Below are 19,425 nucleotides of genomic sequence, written 5' to 3'. Positions count from 1 at the left end.
TCGATTCCGAGGGACTGCCTATGATGATGATATAAATAGAATTTGTTGTTGTTGTTGAGCCCTCATCTGTTGAGTTGGCAGACTACTCTTTGCAGAATTATTATCCCTTTTATAACTTGCAATTTTTTTGGGTTTAAAGATTTCTTACAAACCTGCGTGCCCCCTCCCTCAGTCCAAGCCATCCTGCAACGTGTCACTGTGTGCCAGTCAGCGCACGCCTCATCTTCCGTGGAATTGGGTGCGAGGAGCCCACATATACTGCTTCACTAAAATTGAGTCTAATCAGCACTTGTGCTAAACCTGACGGTTTCTGGTTTAGCGCCTCCAATTATGGTAATCAGGCATAAGTTCCAATTATGGCCATCAGCAATTAGGACCAAAATTGTCACCCATTTATTATTAGCGTTTCACCCATTTAGAGCCTGGTTTTATCGTTTAGCTGAAACAACCCCCACACTGTTGGTATACATACACAAAGAATGGTCACTTAGTTGAGATAGAGAAATATGGTCAGCGCCTGTGAAACTGCACCTGACCAAGAATGCAGCACCTCCCCCAATACTGCCGAGTGTCAGCCTTGGCTCAGTGGCAGCACTCTCGTCTCAGTCCCGGAGCTCCAGTCCGGAGACTTCAGCATACAATCCAGGCTGACACCCAGTGCTGCACTGCCGGAGGGGCCGTCTTTTGAATGAGAGGTTAAAGTGAAGGCCCACCTCTCAGGTGCATAGAAAAGGTCCCACGGTGCCATTTGAAGAAAAGCAGGGGGAGCTTTCCTGGTGTCCTGGCCATTATTTATCCCTCAATCAACATCACTAACTATCAGATTATCTGCTCATTATCTGCACTGCTGTTTTTGGAGCTTGCTGTGCGGAATTTGGCTGCTGTGTTTCCCACATTACAATGGTTCATTGACTGCGAAGGGCTTTGGGACGTCCTGAGCTGGTGGAAGCGACGATAGAAATGGAAGTCTTTCTTTCTTCAGGAGAGAATGTAATAACAAACATTCTGGAGCTGCCCAACAGAGGGTGAGAAAAGTGAGCAAACGCGAGACTGTGGAGATTGCAAAGAATCAGTTGGGAATGGAAGAGCTTTTCCTACTGCAGCAATGGTGCGTGCTTCATTTTTTTTTACCCCAAACAACATTTTTAAGGAAATGTGTGAAAATGAAAAAGGAAACTAATGTGTTTGAAAGAAAACTCAAAATTTAATCAACCAAGGAAGAAGCTTTCTCTTCCAGTATAGCAATAAATGGATCAATAATTTAAATAATAAATAATAATATTGAATAACTTATACAATCATTAGTCCTCACGATCCAAAAATACGACACCTTCGTTTCACTAAAGTTTAAATGCAAATAATATACAAGTCAAGCAGTAACAAATATTGCTACCTGTGTTTCACCAACATATTCCAACATCAATCTTTTCAGTCCAATATGACCAAAATGATTGTAATTCAATGGATTGCGAATTCTGTACTTAGTACATACACACGCTCTCCCGAAACCAACTACTCCTGGTTTGTGTTGTGAACTGCGGAGAGCTCGGGATGGTCTCACTCCGCTGTGAAGATTGTGATTCTCTTGCGGTGCTCCTTCCGGTCCATGTCCACAGGCTGTTTGCTCTTTCTGGACGTGCTGATGTACCAGCCCCGGTACATCGCCGATTCAAACTCAAAGTCCTCGCCAGAACTCGAATCCTTCTTATAGAACACGAAGCGGAGCAGGTCGGTAGCACTGCTGATATTCTGCAGAGTCTTGTCCCATTTCTGTGCAAATAGAAACATCATCGGTTGGAACACATTGAAATACATTTATATTTCAGCTGAAAAAGCTGCAGGGGTCTTTATTTCAGGATATGTTGGCGTGCACGGGGCTGGTTTCTTGATGTTGGTGGGAGGTTCTGAGTCGGCAGACCTAATGCCGCCCATCCCTTTCCCGTCCCATTCCCTTCTTGGGGAATTCAGCTCCTGTGCCTGGCGGGGCTGCTACCCTGATATTAGGGCTCCGCCCAGACTCCGCGTCAGCTGACTGTCTGCAAATGCACAGGGTGATTGCCCTTGATCCCGGGACTATTCTAAGCCAGCTGACCTTGGCCAGGAAGGGGAGAGAGGACAGAGCATTCCTGGGATAGGGTGGGGGAAAAATGCCAGGGTTCCAGCTCCTGATCACTGTGCAGCGATCCCTGCTGGAGATTGTACATGTTTGGGTATCAGGTCAGGCCAGGCTAGGATTGGGCTATGGGGCTGCACCCTCAGGTTAAATAGCTTTCTGATACACTATCTGAGGATTGGCTCCATGGGCGAGTGAGTGGAGGGTGGCCAGCACCCATGGAACCAGTGTCGCAGAGAGAGGCAGCACCTTCAGGAGGAGGGGAGATGGACTGTAAGATATGGGCAGGGGGTTTCCCTGAAGCTGCAGAACCAGTGTTGAAATTGGTCAGATTGTGGACATGGGGCATCACAGCCAGAGTGAAGGGAAGGTTGCAAAACATGGACTGAATCCTCTGACACATGTAAGTTGTAGAGAATGAACACAGGCAGGCTGGCAGAAGAGGCCGAGCCTCCAGGTAGCAATGACGTGATATTTGTCAGGTAACTGTGCAATCCCTTACCTCCACCTGCATCCTGGGTCTGTCATGTGATCCCGTGCAAGAGAGGAACAGATTCCGCCTGTTGATTCCCAGAACAACAGGCAAATCATTCTCTGTGCTCACAGCGGTCTTGTAGTACCTCACATCCAGTGTTACTGTAAGTTAAAGAGGGAACATGTTAGTACTGTCGTCAGAATATATTAAGACCAAGATTACTAAAAGTGCAGCTCCCCAGTTATTACTGGATAAATGCACCATCTGGAATGGAATTGAGCCATTCAGGCTGGATGGTCGTCAGGTTCAAGTTAACCAAGGCAGGCACTGGTGCATTACAATTGGCCTCAGCAACACTCCGCCAGGGAGCAGATGAAATGGCCAGGGTCCCTGCTCCTGGTCCTGATCTAGTGATCCTGGGGATATACATCAGTCGGGCTGGGCTATGATGCGCCTCCCCCATGGCTGAATAGCCTGACAACACTTTGGCCTCACAGTAAGAATGGCCAAGTTGGTGAGGTACTGGGGGGGGGGGGGAGAGTGACTCCTGTAGAAATATATCCCAGCCAAGAGTCAGCCTCTGTGCAGGGAGTCAGGAGAGGCGGGGAGAGAATAGAGGCGGGGCAAGGAAGAGCGACAGTGACCGGGAGAGAATTCTTCTTCCGAACAGGAAGATTGAAATACTTTGGCCAACTTTTCCTTGTTTGAAGTGTTCCAGAAAAGAGCAAGGGCTGAGGTGACCCACCTTCGTCCTTCGGCTCCTGCAAGAACAGGGCGACGAGCTGGAGGTTGTCCGACAGCATCAGAGACTTGTCTTGCTCGTCCTTCACCTGCGTGCGCTCACTCCGCATGAACCTGTAGGAGCTGTTCGCCTGTTCAGTGTCGTCATAGCTGATGCAGGTAATGGCTTCTGTTGGCACAAATCGAAAGCAGTTATTCACCGCAGCAAATTAACGGAGATTGATCAGAAAAAAAATCAATCTGGAAGTGTAATATGTCTCTGGGCAGCGCTGGCAAGGCTGCAGTTCTTGGCCAGCCCGGGTTACCCGGGTGCCAGGCTGTCTTGTCAAATCCTTACGCCAATGGGAATGCCACAGCTGCTGTGGGCAATGCCACTATATTGAGCCAGCAACAATGAGGGAGCAGCAACAGAAGCACTGACACAGCAGCCAGCAGCCATGATGCCGGGTGCCACACTGCTCACACAGTTGGCCATGGCACCAATGACAACACTGGAAGGAAACGCTTCTTACCTTCCACCAGCGCATTGAAGCTCCCGAGCAGCTCGCTGCCCTTGAAGGAAGTGCCCTTGTGTCCCCAGCCATTGCTCGACGGCCGCCCCAACCCCTTCTTGAATTTTTCAACAGCCAGGACCAACATGACAGCCTTTTCCAGCGAGAGTACTGCATTGCCGGCCGTGGTTATGGACGAGGATGTCCCGGTGATTTCTAGCTGATAGCTCTCTCCGTCTGCTCGGTGATTGGCCGTGCTCGTCTCCATCACTTTTGGTAAGGTCTCTTGAAATAGGCTCTGCAAAATGAGCAAACAGTTAGATTCAGTGAGTCCAGTCTCGTTGGCGGGTGATGTGCTTTTTTTGCCCCAGCCTCCAGCCCCCCCAGAAATGCCAAGGGTCCCAGGCATGTTTAGTGGGAGTTGAGATGAAGGAATGCGATGTCTCTGTAACACCATGGACAAGAAGCTGCGCCCAGGATACACTCAGGGGATTGCCTGGAATTACTGCAATTGGTGCAGAAACAGAACCTCCCAACCGCTGCAGGCACCACACACTGATACCCTGTGGCTGGCAAGTTGGAGCACATGACGGAGAATTTTAGCTGTGAGGGAAGATTGGATAGGTTGGGTATGTTTTCTTTGGAGCAGAGGAGGCTGAGGGGAGACCTAATTGAGGTGTGTAAAATTATGAGGGGCCTAAATAGAGTGGATAGGAAGAACCTGTTTCCTTAGCAGAGGGGATAATAACCAGGGTGCATAGCTTTACAGTGACTGGTAGCAGGTTTAAAGGGGATTTGAGGGGAAATGTCTTCACCCAGAGGGTAGTGGGGGTCTGAAATTCATTGCCTGAAAGGGTGGTAGAGGCAGAAACCCTCACCACATTTAAAAAATACTTGGATGTGCACGTGAAGTGCCGTAACCTGCAGGGCTACGGACCGAGAGCTGGAAAGTGGGATTAAGCTGGGTTGCTCTTGGTCGGCCGGCGCGGATTCGATGGGCCAAATGGTCTCGCTCCGTGCTGTAAATGTCTCTGGTTCTGTGAGGGCTGAGACAGAGGAAACTCTCGCAGCCCGGATTGGTGGGCTGGAGTGTGGGGTGGGGCCTGGGAATTTAATCTCTGCACTTAGAAAATATTTCCAAAGAGGGTTCAATTTGCATTGTGAATTCTGCTCGCTCAGAGCATTGTAATATTTACCAACTCAAGCTTACTGTAACTGTAACAAAATGCATGTCCCCCCTCCCATGCCCCCACACACCAATATCAGGTTGATACAATGCCAGTGAAAGATTCTTACCTTGAGCTGGGGGCAGGAGACCGGAGAAGTCAGGCGAGAATTCCTGCGGCGGCGGTGACTGAAGGTTCTGCGGATAGAGCGAGCATCATTTAGTTGCTGCAAACATGGGCAGGATTCAGAGGTAGAGAGCGACTGGCAACGCTCAGTTTGGGATTAAACACTAAACAAAATCTTACCTTCGAGATTCACTATCAACCATTGGAATGGTCACGGGTCCAACCTCAGTCTTCATGCCTCGTGTCTTCGCGGTAGATTTGACGCTCTCAGTTGTTTGAGGTTATATCTGGCGGTGTGCTCAAGATTGTCAGGATTACTGTGTAGCTGTGCTGATAAACAGCCTTCAGCCCGTGTCTTATACACAGCGCCCTCCACATGCTCCTCCCTCAGGGCGGGTCTCCCCTGGATGGAATTTTTTTGATTGCGTAGTGCATTATTTCAGAAATGTCTTTAGAAGTTCCTCAGCGTGTGGATATTCCCGAAATTAACCCTCTCGCCACTGGTACCCATTCAAAGTTTGAAAAGCAAAAGCATTTCACTGCCTGCTAAGCCCCATAAGGTTTAACAAGTAAAGGCCACACTTGTTCTGTGTTGAGGGTATCCAGGCAGCATTTTACCCTCTGAGTGTAATGATACTGAGGCCCAGAACCTCAGCCACATCACACACTGTAGCTGTAATTTTCCGTCCCTCCAATACCCCTGCTGCAGCCTGGGCAGGGTTTCCCCCCTCATGCTGCTTGACCTGGCGAGCAGGCGCACTTTGCGTTTTCAGATTTCCAGCAAGCTGCAGTATTTCGCTGTGCTTCTCAATTCAGACAGTCTCAGTACCAGAGGCTGCAAATCAAAGAATCAGTCTGTGCTGGGGATGCCAGTGTATTGCCCAAGGTAGGATTGGTGGGCCATAAGGTGGAGGGAGGCGGGGTGGGGTGGGGGGGGGGGTGGGGGGGAGGGGGGAGGATCTGACTGCAAAAGCTTCTATAAATATGTGAGGAGAAAAAGATTAGTAAAGACAAATGTAGGTCCCTTGCAGTCGGATTCAGGTGAATTTATAATGGGGAACAAAGAAATGCCAGACCAATTGAACCAATACATCGGTTCTGTCTTCATAAAGGAAGATACAAATAACCTTCCGAATGTACTAGCGGACAGTGGGTCTAGTGAGAATGAGGAACTGAAAGATATCCTTATTAGGCGGGAAATTGTGTTAGGGAAATTGATGGGATTAAAGGCCGATAAATCTCGGGTCCTGATAGTCTGCATCCCAGAGTACTTAAGGAAGTGGCCCTAGAAATAGTGGATGCAATGGTGATCATTTTCCAACAATCTATCGACTCTGGATTAGTTCCTATGGATGGGAGGGTAGCTAATGTGACGCCACTTTTTAAGAAAGGAGGGAGAGAGAAAGCGGGTAATTATAGACTGGGTAGCCTGACATCAGTAGTGGGGAAAATGTTGGAATCAATCATTAAGGATCAAATAGTAGCCCATTTGGAAAGCAGTGACAGGATCGGACCAAGTCAGCATGAATTTATGAAAGGGAAATCATGCTTGACGAATCTTCTGGAATTTTTTGAGGATGTAACTAGTAGAGTGGACAAGGGATAACCAGTGGATGTGGTGTATTTGGACTTTCAAAAGGCTTTTGACAAGGTCCTGCATAAGAGATTGGTGTACAAAATCAAAGCGCGTGGTATTGGGGGTAATGTACTGACGTGGATAGAGAACTGGTTGGCAGACAGGAAGCAGAGAGTCGGGATAAACGGGTCCTTTTCAGAATGGCAGGCAGTTACTAGTTGGGTGCCGCACGGCTCAGTGCTGGGATCCCAGCTCTTTACAATATACATTCACGATTTGGATGAAGGAATAGAGTGTAATATCTCCAAGTTTGCAGATGACACTAAACTTGGTGGCAGTGTGAGCTGTGAGGAGGACACTAAGAGTATGCAGGGTGACTTGGACAGATTAGGTGAGTGGGCAAATACATGGCAGATGCAGTATAATGTGGATAAATGTGGGGTTATCCATTTTGGGGGCAAAAACACAAAGGCAGAATATTATTTGAATGGCGGCAGACTAGAAAAAGGGGAGGTGCAACGAGACCTGGGTGTCACGGTTCATCAGTCACTGAAAGTGGGCACGCAGTTACAGCAGGCGGTAAAGAAGGCAAATGGTATGTTAGCCTTCATAGCTAGGGGATTTGAATATAGGAGCAGGGAGGTCTTACTGCAGTTGTACAGGGCCTTAGTGAGGCCTCACCTGGAATATTGTGTTCAGTTTTGGTCTCCTAGTCTGAGGAAGGATGTTCTTGCTATTGAGGGAGTGCAGCGAAGGTTCACCAGACTGATTCCAGGGATGGCTGGGCTGTCATATGAGGAGAGACTGGATCAACTGGGCCTTTATTCACTGGTGTTTAGAAGGATGAGAGAGGATCTCATAGAAACATATAAGATTCTGATAGATGCAGGAAGAACGTTCTTGATGTTGGGGAAGTCCAGAACCAGGGGACATAGTCTTAGGATAAGGGATAGGCCATTTAGGACTGAGATGAGGAGAAGCTTCTTCACTGATAGAGCGTTGACCTGTGGAATTCCCTGCCGCAGAGAGTTGTTGATGTCAGTTCATTGGATATATTCAAGAGGGAGTTAGATATGGTCCTTACGGTTAAGGGGATCAAGGGGTATGGAGAGAAAGCAGGAAAGGGGTACTGAAGGAATGTTCAACCATGATCTTATTGAATGGCGGTGCAGGCTCGAGAGCCGAATAGCCTACTCCTGCACCTATTTTCTATGTTTCTATGTCTCAAAGTGTTTTACAGCCAACAAAGTACATTTGGAGTGTAGTGACTGTTGTAATGTGGGAAAGGCAGCAGCCAATTTGCGCACAGCAAGCTCCCACAAACAGCAAACAGAGTGATAAATATTGGCCAGAACACTGGGAATAACTCCTCTACTGTTCTTCCAAATAATGCCATGGGATCTGTTACATCCACCTGAGAGCAGAGGGCTCTCGGTTTAATGTCTCATCCAAAAGGTGGCACCTCCGACAGTGCAGAGCTCCCTCAGCACTGCACTGCAATGTCAGCCTAGATTTATGTGCTCAAGTTTCTGGAGTGGGGCTTGAACCCACAACTCAGAGGCGACTGTGCTGCCCACTGAGCTGACATAAAAAAACAAATATCCAAGCTAAGAGAAGGAGTGGCTGGTCTATTGAGCCAAGTTTATTGTGTCAGGCGACATTCTCTGAGGCAGTTTCAGGGTTGCAAAAGCCGGAAATGTATCCGGTCTTTCAAACAGCTGGAATGCCACATTTAAAAGTGCAATGTGTCCTCACCCATTCAATGTTTCGGGGTAACCCAATAGTACACAGCTCGGTATCGCCTCCCCGCCCCGGATTGCAGCGGCCAGCACCTTTCTGCAGAGGTTACAGACGAGTGAACAATACAGATCACACTTGCCCTGAGAGAAAGTTTCCAGGAAGCATGTCCGTTCACTGAGCTCAGTGACAGCACTCACAATAAACTTCCCCAGCTCGTCCCGCTCGTCCCGCTCGTCCACAGTACGTGTGATCAGTTGGACCACATGAGGTTATTATGGGATGGGGGATGCACATGGGGTGTGTGGTGGGGGGACGTAAAACAGACAGAATCGCATTTGCCGACCGTTGCATCTGATATTCAATTCTACTGACCCGCTGAGATTTCCAGCATTCACTGTTTTTATTTCAATTCTGATGAAGTCAGTGGAACTGACCATCGGGCCCAGGGTTTAACGGGAGACCGGTGAGACACCGCCCATGTGCAATTTCATCCTCAATCTGTGTAAATGTACACAGACCCATGGTGTGAAAGTACTCCCAGACACTCCTACCCTTTTATAAAGAAAGACTTGCATTTCTATAGCGCCTTTCACGACCACGGAGGTACCAATGCGCTTTACTTTTTGAAGTGTAGTCACTGTTGTAATGTTGGAAATGCGGCCAATTTTTGCACACAGCAAACTTCCACAAACAGCAATGTGATAATGACCAGATAATTTGTTTTAGTGATGTTGATTGAGGGATAAATATTGGCCAGGACACTGGGGTTAAATCCCCTGCTCTTTTTAGAAATAGTGCCATAGCGCCTGTTACGTCAACCTGAGAGAGTAGACTTTTTGACATCTCATCCGAAAGACGTCACCTCCAACAATGCAGCGCTCCCTCAGCACTGGAGTGCACGCCGAAGTTTCTGTGTTTCACCGTGTATACCTTGAGGCATTTAATTTAAGGAGTACATAGTCTGCCAGCTGATCTGATTGGAGGATGGCCCATTGGTGGTGCAGTGGGATAGAGACTGACCTTCCACCATTTGGAGTCACACTGAAGGAAGTCAGTTATCAGGGTAAGAATTCCGCTTCTAAGTTCTAGTCACAGGACGAGAGCACATAATTGTGAAATTGCACATGTACATCAAATGATTTTCTGTTCATTAAAATGAATGGATAGAAAATCTTGCTGTGGGGAAATGTCTGCTGCCTGCTCCTGAATTGTGCTGAGCACCAGATCATTTACTCTGTACAGACTGGATGATAGGAATAAAAACAAATTCCCCTTCAAATGCACCTAAAACTGATGGAGTGAAACTATTTGTTACATGAGGCCTCAACCCAGTTTCTAATGGGCTGCTATTGCCTAACTTCTTACTGAGTCTCACTCAGATGGGCGACAGGACGAGAGGTATGGGGAATGGAACAATGTTCTATTGGGCAGTGAGCGATGTTCTCAGAGTTTGGTCGGACGTACATTGACAGATCAGTGTAGAGGGAGCTTTACTCTGTATCTAATCTCGTGCTGCACCTGCCCTGGGAGTGTTTAATGGGACAGTGTAGAGGGAGCTTTACTCTGTACCTAACCCCGTGCTGTACCTGCCCTGAAAGTGTTAGATGGGACAGTGTAGAGGGAGCATTACTCTGTATCTAACCCCGTGCTGTACCTGTCCTGGGAGCATTTGATGGGACAGTGTAGAGGGAGCATTACTCTGTATCTAACCTGTTCCGTACCTATCGTGGGAGTGCCTGATGTTAAAGGTGTTTCATTTTCTCGCACTAGGTGCGAATGTGTTAGAGCCGGACCTGCTCCTGTTGGGCTTGCCATTGGTGACACCCCTGGAGTTTGTTGGTCAGGTTGCCATTTTGGTCGTATCTTTGGCAGCCGACCGCCCATGTGACGGGAATTCAAATGGCCAGAATGGCAAAGACCCCACGCAGATTCACCAGAATGATCCCGAGGCTGAGAGGGTTCCATTCTGAGGACAAGTTTCATACCTCTGGCTTGTATTCCCTTGAGTATAGAGGAAGTGATCTGATCGAGGTGTTTATTATTAAAGGGGTTGATAGGGTAGATAACTATTTCCTCTGGCAGGCGAGTCCTGAACAAGGAGGCACAACCTCAACATTATAACTAAATTAGAGGGAAATCGGGAAGCACTTTTTCAAAGAATAGTAGAAATCTGGACCTCTCTTCCCCCAAAAGGCTGTGGATGTTAATTGAAGCTTTCAAGGCTGAGATCGGGAGATTGTTGTTAGGTATGGGAATCAAGGGATATGGAGGAAAGGGAAATGGAGGTGAGGTGCAGATCAGCCATGATTGAAGTGAATGGCGGAGCAGATTCGAGGGGCTGAATGGCCTCCCGCTAATCCTATGTAACCAGGTCTAGCCCTATTCTATGAGGGTTCCAACAGTCGCCTACTGAGTAAATTCCTGAGGAATTGTGTGGCACCCATCTCTAAAATGAGAAACAGAAGGAATACTGGAAACAATAATGCCTGAAATACACAGCAGGTCGATCGCAATCGATGATGAGAAAAGCCAAGTTAATGCTACGCGAGGCGACCATGTTCTGCTGAACAATGGACGCATGAACCTAGCCTTTCTCAGAACAGGTTCCGGAAGAGCTGCTGGATATTTGCAGCATTTTCTGTTTTTATTACACACACAGATAATATCTAGGCTTGCCCCACCCCGGATACACGTCAGGGCGATTTTAACCCTGCTCGTAGGTAAGGCTATGAGTTCAAATGGGTTTGCCATTTGCCTCAAGCACCCAATTCCTGCCCGAGTTAAAATTGGGACCAATGGCGGTGAAAGAGTTCATGGCCTAACTGCTGCCGTTGTTTCACCTACCTGAGCCCTATCTCCCATAAAACAATGACTCATGCTGCTTTCTTAATGGAAAGTTTCAATTCCTTTGCCACTAGTCTCCGCAAAGTGTAACACGAGAGGTTTACCACAACATGAAATGATGAAAAGTCTGCAAATTATGAAAATAAGTAAAATGGTTACATCAAAAATCATGGGACGCACTGTGCTTGATTAACAAATCATTAATGTAAATAGTCGGTAAATCATGAAGTTCGCGCACAAACGTCCAATATTTGATCCCCTGTTGGTGAGTCTCGAGCTAGGAACACATTGCCAGAAAATTATCCCCAACAACTTTGTGGGGTTTACATTTTTAAATCAATTCTCCCCTTTCCTTCCCTCTTGACGGCATCGACTCTTGCTGAGGTACAGTATCTGCCCTCAGATATCTTGCCCCAGTGGTCTCATGTGTGATCCCAGACAGTAAGCAGGCGAGTCGGATCCTGTCCTCCTCAAACATCAACACACCCACCCTTCCCAGCAAGGATTGCTGGACAGTGAATGGGAATGGGAACCCTCCCTAATCCAGAGGCCGTTAGGCCAATCATAACATCCCTGCTGCTACCCCTAGTGGGATCAACTAACCCAGCACAAACTGGGGCTCAATCCTCAGACCACTCTGGTCTGTAAAGCTCAGCTTCATGTTGCCTTTATCAACTGAGCCATCGGGCAAAGCTAAAGTTGAAATGAATGGCACAAAACATGTGGGGGGGGGGGGGGGGGTCGATGTTAACCCCACCCCGCTGCGCAGGAACAGTGTGTGGGAGGGGTTAAAATCAGTCAGGCCTCACTTCCTTCATGATGTATAGGTGCACCGCCCGCTCCGGGCTCCCCTCATCCCGCCCGAGTTAAAATCAACCCCGAGATTTCACTGGCAAGCAGTTTGCTGTTAAGTCTCCCGAAAAAGAGACTAACACTCCAACAACCGTAATTGGAAAATATTCTGATGGTGAGGAGGGAGGCTTCATTTAAATTTTCAAATTTGTCTCTCGCCTGAAGTAGCAGGAATGAGGTCAGGGCTGGAAGGGAGGAGTGAGCGGGAACTTGGGCGTTTTCAATAGATAAAAATAAAATCAAACATTTTATTTCCCAGAAACTATCAGTCATTAAAAAGGCTGGGCTAAGATAACTCAATAATACCAGCAAGACTGTGACTGTGACAAAGGCAAACTATCCCTCCTCATCCTTCTTGACCTGTCTGCAGCCTTTGACACGGTTGACCATTCCATCTTCTCCAATGCCTCTCCACCACCGTCCAGCTGGGTGGAACTGCACTCGTTTGGTTCCGTTCTAATCTATCTAATCGTAGCCAGAGAATCACCTGCCATGGCTTCTCTTCCCTCCCCCACATCGTTACCTCTGGTGTCCCCCAAGGATCTATCCTTGGCCCCCTCCTATTTCTCATCGACATGCTGCCTCTTGGCGACATCATCCGAAAACACAGCGTCAGTTTCCACAAGTACGCTGATGACACCCAGCTCTACCTCACCAACACTTCTCTCGACCCCTCCACAGTCTCCAAAATGTTAGACTGCTTGTCCAAGATCCAGTTCTGGATGAGCAGAACTTTCTTCAATTGAATATTGGGAAGACTGAAGCCATTGTTTTCAGTCCCAGGCACAAACTCCGTTCCTCAGCCATTGACTCCATGCCTCTCCCCAACTTCTGTCTGAGGCTGAACCAGACTGTTCACAACCTTGGTGTCATCTTTGACCCTGAAATGAGCTCTCGACCACGTATCTGCAGCATAACGAAGACCGCCTATTTCCACTTCCGTAACATCACTCATCTCTTCCTCTACCTCAGCTCCTCCACTGCTGAAGCCCTCATCCATGCCTTTGTTACCTCTAGACTTGACTATTGCAACCCACTACTGGCTGGCCTCCCACATTCTCCCCTACGGTAAAATAGAGTGATCCAAAACTCATTCTAACTCGCACCAAGTCCCACTCGCCCATCAACCCTGTACTTGCTGATCTACATTGGCTTCCAGTTAAGCAATGCCTGGATTTGAAAATGTTCAACTTTATTTTCAAATCCTTTTATAGCCTATCTACTCTCTTATCTCTGTAATCTCCTCCAGCCCCACAACCCCTGAGATGTCTGTGCTCCTCTAATTCTGACCTCTTGAGCATCCCTGATCATAATCGCTCAACTATTGGTGGCCGAGTCTTCTATTGCTTAGACCTTAAGCTCTGAAACTCCCTGGCTAAACTTCTCCGCCTCTCTTTCCTCCTTCAAGATGCTCCTTAAAACCTACCTCTTTGTCCAAGCTTTTGGTTACCTGAGCTAATTTATACATATGTGGCCCAGTGTCAAATTGTTAAAAATCTCATAATTCTCCTGTGAAGCACCTTGGGACGTTTCACTATGTTAAAGGCGCTATATAAATAGCTAGGAGATTGGCTGGTGGGTGCGGATAGCTCAGGAGAGGCTGCGGATATCTCAGGAATGGCTGTCGAATGTATAGGCCTGCGGTACCAGGCTGCAGAGAGGATGGAGGGTGCAGTGAGTGGAGGGGTCGCTAGGCCGGAGGGGTTGCCGTCAAGAGTTAGACTCGGGTCAGCATGGGTCCACTGGCGGAAGAGTGTTAGACCATAGATCCACTCTCGGGAGCCCTTCACTCCACCGTCTGTGCTAGGGCCTTGTCAGCTTTTTCATTTATACCCCTCTTGCAGTTCCTGGGATCTGAGCTTGGAGCCGCTTGGTTCAGTGCTGAGACCCCTGTGGATGTGTACTAATCGGGGAGCGGGGAGGCCATTCGGCCCGGGATTGCAGCGGGCCAAGGTGTTTGGCCTCCCAGCAGTGTTGAGACCTCTCCCCAGCGGTGTCCAGGCGTTCGGGCCCCCTCTGGAGATGACTGGGCCTCTACTTCCCCGCAGTGCTCCAGGTGTGGTCCATCCAGGTCTTTGTACATCATGGGAGTACATTCAGCATTCCAAGTCCCTTCGGCCAGCCGGCCCCGCCCAACGACACACTCCGGGTCCCTTCGGCCAGCCGGCCCGGCCCAACGACACACTCCCGGTCCCTTCGGCCAGCCGGCCCGGCCCAACGACACACTCCGCGTCCCTTCGGCCAGCCGGCCCCGCCCAACCACACACTCCGGGTCCCTTCGGCCAGCCAGCCAAGCCCAACGACGCACTCTGGGTCCCTTCGGCCAGCCGGCCTGACCCAGCCTCGCACTCGGGGTCACCTAAATCAGCCAGCCCGGCACACCGACGGGCTGTATCTGCCCTCGGTCGCTAGCAGTGAACATTAACTTTTAAACAACTTGATTTACAGTTTAGAGTTTTTTTTATCAACTTTTAACGAACTATTAATCTATTTATTAAACCTTCAATCAACCTGTGTAACTTTAAAAAAAAATAATCTGGAAATACTTCTAAATTCAAACATTTAAAACAACTTGGAAACCTTTGGGGAAATTTTTAACCTTGGAAGAAACTTTCCAAAACATCCCTCGGAACCCCAGTGGACTGCTGACCTTCCTAACACCTATCCCCCAACCAAGCCTCGGGCCATCTACCATCAATGGCACTACTCGGCGCTGAGCTTGCGACCAACACCTCGCCGTAGGCAATTAGGCTTATACAGCAGTGCCTAGTCTCCAGTCGTCTTAAACCCCCTTTCCGCCGAACCAAGACCCTGCTCAGCTAAGCCCGAGTGGTTGCCGGTGTGCAGCGGCCACACCACGTTAAAAGAACTCACGCACAGGCATTTTCCACTTCGTAACTATGAAGTTTGAGACCTGGAACGTCAGCAACCTCATGGACAATTACAACAGCAACAGGCTGGAACGCCGCACGGCCATAGATGCCCGGGAACTTAGAGGATTTGACATTGACATCGCCGCCCCAAGTGAGACCAGGCGGGCAGGGAAAGGCCAGATCAAGGAACATGGTGGAGGTTACACCATTTTCTGGAAAGGAAAACCAGAGGAAGAACACCGCCTTCATGGGGTTGGCTTTGCCGTCAAAAATCAACTGGTCAACCGCCTCAAAGATTTCCCCTGCGGGGTTAATGAACACTTCATGACTCTTCGCCATACCCGATCCCAGAACCAATGCGCCACTGTCATCAGTGTGTACGCCCCAACACTCGATGCAACGGATGAGGCTAAAGAGAGTTTTTAATTCCAACCTCGAGACATCCCTGTCCCACGTCCCAATGGGCGAGAAATTGATCCTTCTAGATGACTTTAATGCCAGGGTCGACAAAGATTCAGCCCTCTGGGGAGGTGTGATTGGCCGAGAGGGGGTAGCGAAAGCCAACTCCAGCGGTACCCTACTCCTGACAAAATGTCTAGAACATAAACTCCTCATCACCAACAGCCTGCTCCACCTGAGGGACAATACAGAGCATCGTGGCAACACCCTTGCTTCAAACACTGGCACCTGCTTGACGATGTCATCATCCGAGCCAGGGATCGCAAGGTTATGCGCATAACCCGCGCCATGACAGAAGTTGACGACTGCTCGACGGCCATCGCCTAATCCGATCCATCATCGATATAAACATAACCCCAAAGCAGAGGGGACAGCAGAAGCAGTGCCAAAAAAGTTAATACCAGGACACTTAAAAACCCAGCTAAGAGAGCCGTATACAGCCAGTGCCTCACAGCTAATCTGGCGTGCCTTGAATACCCTGAGATGCTGAATGCGCACAGTGCTTGGTCTTCCCTCCAGGTCTCCATAACCAGTGCCTGTGAAGAGACACTTGGTTACTCAACCAGAAAGCACCAGGACTGGTTTGATAAAAATGATCAGGAGATCCAAGAACTAATAGATCATAAGCAGAGAGCATTTCTGAGCCTCAAGTAACACTCCAACTCGGGAGTTGCAAAACAACATTACAGACGGCTCAAGGCTGAGGTCCAACAAAAAACCCGGGACCTAAAGAACAGGTGGTGGATGGAGAAAGCACAGGAGATACAACAACTGGCCGACAGCCACGATATGCGAGGATTCTTCATTGCAGTCAACGCCGCCTATGGTCCAAAGCCGCCTACGGTCCAAACTCCCAAGGCCACACCCCACTCCTGGCCAAGAACGGGGAAACACTCATCAAGGACACCGGGGCTGTCAGGGACCGCTGGAAGGAGCACTTTGAAGATCTCCTCAATCGAGACTCTGCCTTTGACTCGATTGTCCTCAACTCCATCCCGCAGAATGCGACCCGACACCACCTCAGTGAAATGCCAGTGCTGCATGAGGTAGGCAAAGCCATAAAACAGAACAAAAATAACATGTCTACGGGTGCAGATGGAATTGCTGCTGAAGCTTTAAGGTATGGTGGAGAGGCGCTGTTGGTGCGGATACATGACTTCATCTCTCTCATTTGGAGGGAGGAGAGCGTGCCGGGAGATCTCAGAGATGCAGCGATCGTGACCATCTTTAAAAAGGTCAAGTCCGACTGCGGCAACTACAGGGGAATCTCCCTGTTATCAGCCACTGGGAAGGTTGTCGCTAGAGTTCTCCTCAATCGACTTCTCCCTGTGGCCGAGGAGCTCCTCCCAGAATTAGAGTGCGGATTTCGACCTCTATGGGGCACAACAGACATGATCTTTGCAGCGCGACAGCTGCAGAAAAAATGCAGGGAGCAGTGCCAGCCGTTATACATGGCCTTTTTCAACCTTACAAAGGCTTTGACATTGTCAATCATGAGGGCATGTGGAGCATTCTCCTCCATTTTAGATGCCCCCAAAAGTTGGTCAACATCCTTCGCCTGCTCCACGACGACAGGCAGGCCGTGATCCTTACCATTGGTTCCATTACAAACTCAATCCACGTCCGGACCAGAGTCAAACAGGGCTGTGTCATCGCTCCAACCCTCTTCTCAATCTTCCTCATTGCCATGCTCAACCTCACAGTCAACAAGCTCCCCGCTGGAGTGGATCTACAGAACCAGTGCGAAGCTGTTTAACCTACGCCGCCTCCAGGCCAGGTCCAAGATAATCCCAACCTCTGTTGTTGAGCTGCAGTACGCAGACGACGCCTGCGCCTGCGCACGTTCTGAGGCTGAACTCCAGGATATAGTCGATGTATTCACCGAGGCATATGAAAGCATGGGCCTTACACTTAACATCCGTAAGATAAAGGTCCTCCACCAGCCTGTCCTCGCCGCACAGCACTGCCCCCCCAGTCATCAAGATTAATGGCGCGGCCCTCGACAATGTGGATCACTTCCCATACCTCGAGAGCCTTTTATCAACAAAGGCAGACATTGAAGTGGAGATTCAACATCGCCTCCAGTGCGCCAGTGCAGCCTTTGGCTGCCCGAGGAAAAGAGTGTTCGAAGACCAGGCCCTCAAATCTATCACCAAGCTCATGGTCTACAGGGCTGTCATAATAGCCACCCTCCTGAATGGATCAGAGGCATGGACGATGTACAGAAGACACCTTAAGTTGCTGGAGATATATCACCAACGATGTCTCCGCAAGATCCTGCAAATCCCCTGGGAAGACAGGTGCACCAACATCAGTGTCCTTGCCCAGGCTAATATTCTCAGCATTGAAGCACTGACCACACTCGATCAGCTTCGCTGGGCAGGCCACATATTTCGCATGCCAGACACGAGACTCCCTAAGCAATTTCTCTATGCGGAGCTACTTCACGGCAAATGAGCCAAAGCTGGGCAGCGGAAACGTTACAAGGACACCCTCAAAGCCTTCCTGGTAAAGTGCGATATCACCACTGACACCTGGGAGTCCCTGGCCCAAGACCGCCTGAGATGGAGAAAGTGCATCCGGGAGGGCATTGAGCTCTTCGAATCTCAACGCCACGAGTGTAAAAGTGGTCAGGCGCAGGCAGCGGAAGGAGCGTGTGGTAAATCAGTCCCACCCCCACTTCCCCCGACAAATGTCTGTCCCACCCTGTGACAGGGTCTGGGGCTCTCGTGTACGATGGTTCAGCCACCAAAGGACTCACTTTAGGAGTGGAAGCAAGTCTGCCTCGATTCCGAGGGACTGCCTATGATGATGATATAAATAGAATTTGTTGTTGTTGTTGAGCCCTCATCTGTTGAGTTGGCAGACTACTCTTTGCAGAATTATTATCCCTTTTATAACTTGCAATTTTTTTGGGTTTAAAGATTTCTTACAAACCTGCGTGCCCCCTCCCTCAGTCCAAGCCATCCTGCAACGTGTCACTGTGTGCCAGTCAGCGCACGCCTCATCTTCCGTGGAATTGGGTGCGAGGAGCCCACATATACTGCTTCACTAAAATTGAGTCTAATCAGCACTTGTGCTAAACCTGACGGTTTCTGGTTTAGCGCCTCCAATTATGGTAATCAGGCATAAGTTCCAATTATGGCCATCAGCAATTAGGACCAAAATTGTCACCCATTTATTATTAGCGTTTCACCCATTTAGAGCCTGGTTTTATCCTTTAGCTGAAACAACCCCCACACTGTTGGTATACATACACAAAGAATGGTCACTTAGTTGAGATAGAGAAATATGGTCAGCGCCTGTGAAACTGCACCTGACCAAGAATGCAGCACCTCCCCCAATACTGCCGAGTGTCAGCCTTGGCTCAGTGGCAGCACTCTCGTCTCAGTCCCGGAGCTCCAGTCCGGAGACTTCAGCATACAATCCAGGCTGACACCCAGTGCTGCACTGCCGGAGGGGCCGTCTTTTGAATGAGAGGTTAAAGTGAGGGCCCACCTCTCAGGTGCATAGAAAAGGTCCCACGGTGCCATTTGAAGAAAAGCAGGGGGAGCTTTCCTGGTGTCCTGGCCATTATTTATCCCTCAATCAACATCACTAACTATCAGATTATCTGCTCATTATCTGCACTGCTGTTTTTGGAGCTTGCTGTGCGGAATTTGGCTGCTGTGTTTCCCACATTACAATGGTTCATTGACTGCGAAGGGCTTTGGGACGTCCTGAGCTGGTGGAAGCGACGATAGAAATGGAAGTCTTTCTTTCTTCAGGAGAGAATGTAAAAACAAATATTCTGGAGCTGCCCAACAGAGGGTGAGAAAAGTGAGCAAACGCGAGACTGTGGAGATTGCAAAGAATCAGTTGGGAATGGAAGAGCTTTTCCTACTGCAGCAATGGTGCGTGCTTCATTTTTTTTTACCCCAAACAACATTTTTAAGGAAATGTGTGAAAATGAAAAAGGAAACTAATGTG

General features: G+C 48.9%; 1 protein-coding gene across 1 annotated transcript; it reads right to left on the bottom strand.

Annotated features, from left to right (window-relative positions):
* Positions 1–1,184: 1,184 nt before the first annotated feature.
* LOC139235063 (interleukin-1 beta-like) lies at positions 1,185–5,431 on the bottom strand. Its single transcript, XM_070866192.1, has 6 exons — positions 5,293–5,431; positions 5,117–5,183; positions 3,842–4,118; positions 3,334–3,498; positions 2,616–2,749; positions 1,185–1,770 (listed from the first exon to the last, which is right to left on the bottom strand). The coding sequence occupies exons 1-6, from the start codon at positions 5,346–5,348 to the stop codon at positions 1,558–1,560; spliced, it is 912 nt and encodes a 303-aa protein (XP_070722293.1). The 5' UTR covers positions 5,349–5,431; the 3' UTR covers positions 1,185–1,557.
* Between the last annotated feature and the right edge of the window lie 13,994 nt (positions 5,432–19,425).

The sequence above is a fragment of the Pristiophorus japonicus genome, chromosome 22 (assembly GCF_044704955.1).
Source record: "Pristiophorus japonicus isolate sPriJap1 chromosome 22, sPriJap1.hap1, whole genome shotgun sequence".
NCBI lineage: Eukaryota > Metazoa > Chordata > Chondrichthyes > Pristiophoridae > Pristiophorus > Pristiophorus japonicus.
Note: the sequence above shows the minus strand (reverse complement) of the source record. Positions and strands in the feature narration are given on the sequence as shown.